At 49.2% G+C, this 8,007-nt stretch overlaps 1 protein-coding gene across 1 annotated transcript in view; it reads left to right on the top strand.

The window, feature by feature from the left end:
* LMAN2 (lectin, mannose-binding 2) overlaps positions 1-5,691 on the top strand; it is an 11,764-nt gene extending 6,073 nt beyond the window's left edge. The window contains exons 3-8 of the mRNA XM_006884395.1: positions 2,325-2,442; positions 3,455-3,534; positions 3,688-3,849; positions 3,929-4,043; positions 4,650-4,769; positions 5,389-5,691. Coding sequence (XP_006884457.1) covers positions 2,325-2,442; positions 3,455-3,534; positions 3,688-3,849; positions 3,929-4,043; positions 4,650-4,769; positions 5,389-5,549 — 756 coding nt within the window. The 3' untranslated portion in view covers positions 5,550-5,691. The remainder of the gene's footprint in view (positions 1-2,324; positions 2,443-3,454; positions 3,535-3,687; positions 3,850-3,928; positions 4,044-4,649; positions 4,770-5,388) is intronic.
* The last annotated feature ends 2,316 nt before the right edge of the window (positions 5,692-8,007 follow it).

Genomic DNA, 8,007 nt, shown 5'->3' with positions numbered 1-8,007 from the left:
GTGTTGAATATACCACGGACTGCTAGGAGAACAAACAGGTTTGTCCTAGAGAAGGTGAAGCCAGAATGCTCCTTGGAGTCAAGGATTCTGGGGCTTCGTCTGACATACTTTGGGCATGTTGCAAGGAGGGACTGGTCCTTGGAGAGGGACATCATATTTGGGAGAGTGGAGGGACGGCACAGGAGAGGAAGACCCTCAATGAGATGGATCGACTCTGTGACTGGAGCGGTGGGAATGAGTGCATTTGAGATGGCTAGGTTGGCACAGGATAGAACGGCGTTTAGAGCTCTTGTACAGAGGGTCACTGTGAGTCTCAGGGGACTCAATGGCACATAACAACAACAACAACAGTGCAGTTGAAGCCACCTATCTGTTGCTGTGAGTCCCAAATGAGTATGATCCACTGGCCTGGAGGCCAGGACCTTGGGATTCCTGAGCATCCTGTGTCTGCTGTGCATCCAGTGAGAACCACAGCCATATCTCCTCCCTAGTAAATCTGCTTCCAGAACCCCCTACTCTCCATCTTGCCAGCTCAAATCTCTCTCTAGGATTTATGCCTTGGTCTCATCCTATTTCTAGCTTCTAATCCAGAGCACCTGGAGACTTTTGAAGAGTGAACTCGTAGGTTTGCCTTTTTAAGTGTTTTGCTGGTGTGAAACACTGTTTCACCCCTTTTTTTCTCACTCTCCTTTTTGAAGGATGCATTTGCTAAGTAAAGAATCTTAGGTTGATTGTTAATTCTCTTTCAACTCCAGATACCCTAGTCCATTGTCTTTGTTTGTTCTTCATGTTGTGGTTGAGAAGGCAGCTCTCAAGTTAATTGTTGCTCTTTAAAAGGTGTCTTTATTTATCCCCCTCTTGTTGCTTTTAAGATTCTGTTTTTCATGTACCTTTCCTTATCTATCACACTCCTTCCTTTTTACATTTTTATTTATTTTATTGTGGTAAATATGTATTAGAAAAAATTTGCTATTTCAGCATTTATTTATATGTACAATTATCATACCCACCTTTTGAACTATTACCCCAGTTTTTCCATCACTCTTAACAGAAGGTGAGCATTCCCTAAGCAGTGAATCCTCCTTTCCCCTCCCTCCCAGCCAGGTGACCACTAACTAGATTTTTGTCTCTATACATTTGTTCTGTGTACTTCATGTAAGTGGGATCATACAATAGATGTCCTTTGTTATGAATGAATTTCATTTTACATATTTTCAGAGTTCACTCATGTCTCATTTAGGGGTTTTCCTTCATTTTTAATGTGCATAAGTATGGCCTTCTTTTAGTTGGTCCCCTTTGGTATGTAGGACTTTTAAAGCCTTGGACTTCCTTACTCTTTCTTCTGCTTGTCCCCACACTTCTGTGTCTTCCAGTCTTTTACTCTCTTTGTTTCTTTTTGAGTAGTTTGATCCAACCAACTTTGAGTTCACAAAATCGCTCTTGAATTCTTGGTAACCTGTTGCTAAGCTTATCTGTGGCATTTTTAAAATTTCATTTATGTTTTTAGTTCTGTGATTTTTTTTTTTTTAAGAATAATTTTAGAGAAAAAGGTCATTATCTGCCAAAATTCACTAATGTCCAAATAATGGAGTTCCATTGTACCTGTGTTCTTTTTTATTTCGATTTTTGGTGGTTGTTATTCATACCTTTTCTCTTTGTATACTTGAAGGTTTTTGTTTTGCTTTTAATTGTGTTGGAAATTCATACACTAAACCATTTGCTAAGGATCGGGTGGCGTTTTTCCCTGTTGTAAGTAGGGCTCTGTGAGTTGGAGCTGACTCTGTCGCCTAACAATAACATTTATAATCCTGTGACATTGATTACTTTGTGCATCTTGATTATTCTTGTACCAGATATTCATAAAATTGTTGGTAGTAGTTTTGGCCTGGGTGAGTCTCTTTAGTCTGACTTGAGGATTGGGGGCCAAGTTGCTGTCCCAAGGAGGCCCTTTCTTGTTTTACAGTCTTTGTGCTACCAACCCGGGCAAGTTTGGTTCAGCTCTGAGCTAAGATTCCTTGTCCTTCTGTGCCAGAGAGCCTCTCTCACCTCTCAGCTGCCCCTCTAGAATCTGCAAACATTCTCAGGGCAGCATTGGTGTGGCTCAGTATCTGGGTTCCTGCCCGTCATGGGGACCTCACTTGTAGGACTGTGAGCCTGGTAAACTTGTGGGTGCATCATCCAGGCTGAGTGGGCTGTGGGGACATTCAGGGAGGCTCTTGACCCTGACACCTGGGCACAGTGGGAGGAGCTCCCCTGGAGCAGGATCGCCTCTACTTACAAGGTGACCGTGGGGTGCACTGAGTAGCTCTCTGCTCTTTCTGCAGCCATGCTTCCTCAAGGACTGGGAGATGCACGTCCACTTCAAAGTCCACGGCGCAGGGAAGAAGAATCTGCATGGGGATGGCATTGCCTTGTGGTACACCCGTGATCGCCTTGTGCCAGGTAGGGCCATGCTGACATGGAACCTGCTGCCTGGGGCGCAGTGGTAGGTTGCACTTGGCTTCTGTGATCCAGGGTCTTTCACTTGTCGCTCTTTTGTTATAAGACACTGTCTTCTCTCAGATAAAAGCTGGGCTCTGAGTTTATTTCTGGTAGGAATGTACCCCCAGCAAGCTCTCCAGTGTCACAGCTGTGCAAATTGCTACAACTGGGTACTGGCCTTGAGCCACTGCCATTTGGCATTGAGTCAGTTCTGACTGATGGTGACCCCACTTGTGCTGGGCCCTGTATGGTTTTTAGTAGCTGGTTTTTCAGTAGTAGATCACCAGGTCTTCTGATCTGCCTCTAGGTGGATTCAAACTGCCATTCTTTCCGTGAGCAACTCTGTGCTGATCTTGTCTGCCACCCAAGCCTGTGCTCATGCTCTCAATTCTGTGTCCTGTAGTCCTTTGCCCATGGTGCGCCCTGCATCCCTGCATTGTGTGGTGCAGGAAGGAGATTGAGATAAATAAACTCGGGTTGCTCATGTCGTGGGAGCTTGACTGAGAGCAGACCAAAGGGCTCCTACTCCATACCCTCACTAAGATGTAAAAAACCATCTTACATAGTTTCCCCTACTTGTAAAATTCATTTAAAACAAAGGCAAAACCAAGGATGATGGTAGGATAGACCGTATGTGACTGTATGTAGTTCATAAAGCCCAAGATACTTCCTTTCTGATCTGTCACAGAAAGTTTGCTGGCGCCTGGTTTAGAGGCTGGGCCTTTCTTGAGGTGTTGGGGTCCTTCCTGGGTCCTGCCCACTTGGCATGGCTGGGATTGCCATGGTCCCCTGGTGCTCACCTCAGAGCTCGTGGCTTTAGTTTTGTGTCATCTTGATCTTGCCTTCAGGCCCCTCTTCCCTGCCTGGGTGAACGGTGGTGGGTTGACCTTCCCGCACCCCATCCCCACCCTGCTGATGTTACCCACTCAGAACCCCTTTGACCCAGTATGAGAGGATTTCATTACCATTCCAGGGCCTGTGTTTGGAAGCAAAGACAACTTCCATGGCTTAGCCATCTTCTTGGATACATATCCCAATGACGAGACCACTGAGGTAGGCTCTGCTGTTCCTGCAGAGGGCAGAGGAAGGTCTGGTAGCTGGGAGGGGCAGGAGACTGAGACTTTGCCCTGACCCTGGAGCCTCTGGGTATGGGTGCCCCAGCGTTGAGCCAGGCCGCCTGTGGAGTAACCAGTATCTTGGTCCCAGCGTGTGTTCCCGTACATCTCGGTGATGGTGAACAATGGCTCCCTGTCCTACGACCACAGCAAGGATGGGCGCTGGACAGAGCTGGCAGGCTGCACGGCCGACTTCCGGAACCGGGATCATGACACCTTCCTGGCTGTGCGCTACTCCCGGGGCCGCCTGACGGTGAGCAGGCCGCGGGGTGAGAGGGCTGTTGAGGTGCCAGGCTGGGCTGTGGTTTTGCTTGACTTGCCGGCTACTGCAGGTGATGACCGACCTGGAGGACAAGAACCAGTGGAAGAACTGCATCGACATCACTGGTGTGCGTCTGCCCACTGGCTACTACTTCGGGGCCTCTGCCGGCACCGGTGACCTGTCTGGTGAGTGGTGGGCTGGCACATTCATTTCGTCTTCATTTCTGGTCTGGCTGGAGTTTGCAGGTGTGCCTCATTTAGCCAGGGTTATTCTCGCTCATTGTTTAGGTGGTGAGGGCTCCAAGCCTTAGTCCTTGAGCAGTCCTTGGTAGTTTCTCCCTCTTTTGTCTTTAGGAAATGAAAAGCAAAACAAAACCCCAAACTCTAGTCCATTGGATCAGTCTGACTCTGGTGGCCTCATGTCCTGGGTAGGAGTGTTGGCCACTCTAGACTCCAGCAGCTGTGGCTTTCAGGAGTGGACCACCAGGCCTTTCTTCTGAGGCACCTTGGAGTGACTCAGATCCCCAGCCTTTCATTTAACAGCAGAACACATAACCATTTTCACCACCGGGAGCTGTGTTTTAGGAAATTGGAGGCTTTAAGTGTAATTGCTGGAAGATTCTGTCATCTCCATGCTCAGACCTGATCTGTCACCACTGAGCCCTGAAGGTGGTCTTCCCCTGGGATCCTGCCTTGTGCACCCTGAGACAGCCAGCCACGTAGCTGGGCAGTAGTTTTTTCTTGCAGGGGGTGGTTCTGGGCATGCTCACTCGGGCTCACTTGGTCCTGCAGACAATCACGACATCATCTCCCTGAAGCTGTTCCAGCTGATGGTGGAGCACACCCCTGACGAGGAGAACATTGACTGGACCAAGATCGAGCCCAGTGTCAGTTTCCTCAAGTCTCCCAAAGGTATGTGCAGCTGGGGTGGAACGGTGGTGGCCAAGGCGGGCCAAGGCCAGGTGCTCCACCATGACGCTGCTTCGGCTGTCTTCACATTCTTGACTCAGCCCTTCCCGAGCTTCTGGCCAGGCCAGCACTGGTGAAGTTATTAATAAACAAAATGCAGCAAAAAGAAGTCCTCAAGAGTCTGTCCACAGGCTATCTGCTGTACGCCTTCTGTTGGGACCAGCTGTGAATCTCCTGTCTGGGTCCCTGGTGGCACTTTCCCTGAACTGGGAGCAGTGACACCAGCCTGCTGAGCCTCTGGTACCGAGTGCATCACCCCATGGGATGACTTCCATGGGGGCTTCACCTTTTTGGGAGGAGGAGAGGGCATAGCTGCAGGTGTCAGCTAGAGGAGAGGCAGGGTTTGATCCTGGGCTCTCCCCCGGCCCTGACGCTCAGGTGGAGGAATGAGGCTCCTGTGTGCAGGGTCGGGGGCACGCAGACTCCATGGGGTCGGGGTGAGTGTGGGGATACATGAGCTGTGTGTGGTAGGGGGTGCGTGGGCTCCGTAGGGCAGGATCTAGGACAGCAGAGACCTGTGTTCTGCTGTGCCATTTGAGCTGCCCTTTCTCTTCTCCTTCAGACAATGTGGACGACCCCACAGGGAACTTCCGGGGCGGGCCTCTGACGGGCTGGAAGGTGTTCCTGCTGCTGCTGTGCGCCCTCCTGGGCATCATTGTCTGCGCGGTGGTGGGGGCCGTGGTGTTTCAGAAGCGGCAAGAGCGGAACAAGCGTTTCTACTAAGCAAGCTTGTAGGACGCTTGGCTGGGGATGGCCTGGCCTTGGGCTTCAGGCACCATTGTGAACTTTTTTTACTTGGATTGTAAAAGAAAAACAAGACAACCTTATTTCTTAACTGTTTCAAAGAAATAATTAAAGTATTTTCTTACATTTTGCTCCTTGCCCAGCCAGGATAGGTGGCAGGGCTGGGAGTGAGGATTTGCCATCCTTACAGCTGGCAGCGGAGGATGAGGGTCCTCTCCCCACTGCTGGGGTCTCAGGAACAGAGGGCTGCGTCTGTGCGGGTCTGGGCAGGCCCCACAGGACTTTAAGGGGCCTCCCAGAGACAGGCCCCGATGCTGCGTGTGGTGTGGCATGTGCAGTGGCAGCAGAGGTCCGAGTAGAGGAACCTGGGCTTTTCTTTTTATCCCCTGAGCTGCATCTGAAGTCGGCTGTGGAGCAAGGGCTGGAGGAATGCTCAGTGGGGCCGAGTGTGACCGTTTGCTAAATAAAGTGTATTAATGGCCTCAGTGTCACTGACTGCCCCCAGGGCTCACCTTTCATTTCCTTCTGCTGCACCCAGTTATCCATTACTACACACAGAGCACTAGACCTTGGCCTTGGGGTCATGGCAGGGTGTGGAGGGAAGTGATGGGGAACTCTGGGGTGCTGGCTGAGGGGCCTCTAGGACATGGTGGGATGGTGAGAGGGCAGACTAGACAGGATGCTTGAGTTAGCTTGGGGGACAAAGATTGCACGAGGTGGGAGGAAGACAACAGCTGACAGGGCTCTGTCCCCAGCATCCTGCCATCATCAGCCCAGAGTGACCCTGGCTCGGGTCCATCTCCCTGGGCACCTCACTGAGTGGACAGTCACTCCTCTTCAAAGCCGCTGCCTCATTGACTGCTGAGTAACACAGCAGGTGAGTGCCCGTCCTAACAGAAGTACCACCCCTTCTCTTCCTTTTGCAGCCAGCCTTTTTTGTAATTAATATGGTTGTAAAGTCTCAGAAGTACACAAAGTGAAGTGTGAACATTTATATTTCTCCTTAACGCCATCTCACTAGCCTCCTGTCTCTTGTATTCTTTTAGTAGTGGTTTCTTTACAAAGTTCTTGTGTATTGTTTTTCACACTGGATCGTTCCCATTTCTTTACCCCTACCCAACCCATCAAATTCTGCGACCCTATAATTAACCACCTCCCCTGCCCATCGTCACCCCTCTGCTCCACTCCCCTCCTGGGTCCCTCATACTCATTCTACAGTAATGATCTTACACAATATTTGTCCTTAGGGGACTGAGTTAGTTCACTTAGCATAATGCTCTCCAATCCCTCCCAAGTTAGGTAGTGATTTTCAAAATCATTGCTCCTGCATGCTGTGTAGTATTCTGTCATGTGAATGAACCATATTTCTCAATCCATTCGATTTGTTGGACATTTAGGCTGTTTCCATATTCTTGTGATGGTGAATATCTCTGCTGTGAACATTGATATTTACAGGTCTCCGTTTGTGCCTCAGTTCTTATTTTCTCGGGATATATTCCAAGCAGTGGAATAGCTGGATCACATGGAATTCCTATGTTCAGCTTTTTGAGGAAGCACCAAACTGCCTTTCAGAGAGGTTGTACCTGTCTCTTGTATTCTTGATGTCTTCTGTGTACACACAGCTTTCAAATCAGGTTTGATTTAAAAAGATGGTGCCTATCAGTCATAATGAGGTTTAAGTTGGTATTCATTCAGGTGTGTGAGCTTTAACAGCAAACATGGTTCTCACTGAAATAGTTGATTGGCCGTTTTCTCATAGTTGCTGCGTGGAGAAAACTGCTAACATTGCTTACTCGTTCCCTGGCACCGTTCTGGGAGCTGCAGTGTATAAATCCAGTGGTTACCCGAGTGGATGCTGGATATGTCCAAGGCTCCTGCCTGCAGACCTTTCAGGGCTGCTGCAGCTCCTCAGGCACCACGTACTACCTTTAGTTTTTGGCTTTCACTAGGTCTTCCTCAGATTCCTCACTTAGGCAGATTGGCCTCTGGAACCTGTGGATCCCAGCCTTGGCATCACTTGGCCCCTGCCTCATTCTCGGTTCTAGGGCGTCAGGTGGGGGAGGCTGGGCAGGGCATTTTTAAGAGTCGGGTGGTTCTGATGGGCAACCTGGTGGGACCCAGAGGCGATGGGCTGTGGGCAGGAGTGGGAGCGCCACCCATGTTTGTCTGTCCTTGGTGGGCAAGGCCTTTTTTGCACCCAGAGGTGAATCGCTTCAAAGTTCACATTATAGGTACTTTTTTGGGAGAGGGGAGGGCTGTGTTCTATGTCTGCATTTACACAGGATTAAAACGTAGTAACTCATTTTTGTCACATGCATTTTAAAATGCAGTTATTTCATCATCTGAAAGTTAAATATGATTGTAATCCATGTATCTGCTTTGCAACATAATAAAGCATCACACACATAGATCCTTTCAGTATTCTCCATAAACCTTT

Source organism: Elephantulus edwardii, unplaced genomic scaffold (assembly GCF_000299155.1).
Source record: "Elephantulus edwardii isolate Elephantulus edwardi_28Jun2011 unplaced genomic scaffold, EleEdw1.0 scaffold00033, whole genome shotgun sequence".
In the NCBI taxonomy this organism is placed as follows: Eukaryota; Metazoa; Chordata; class Mammalia; order Macroscelidea; family Macroscelididae; genus Elephantulus; species Elephantulus edwardii.
Note: the sequence above shows the minus strand (reverse complement) of the source record. Positions and strands in the feature narration are given on the sequence as shown.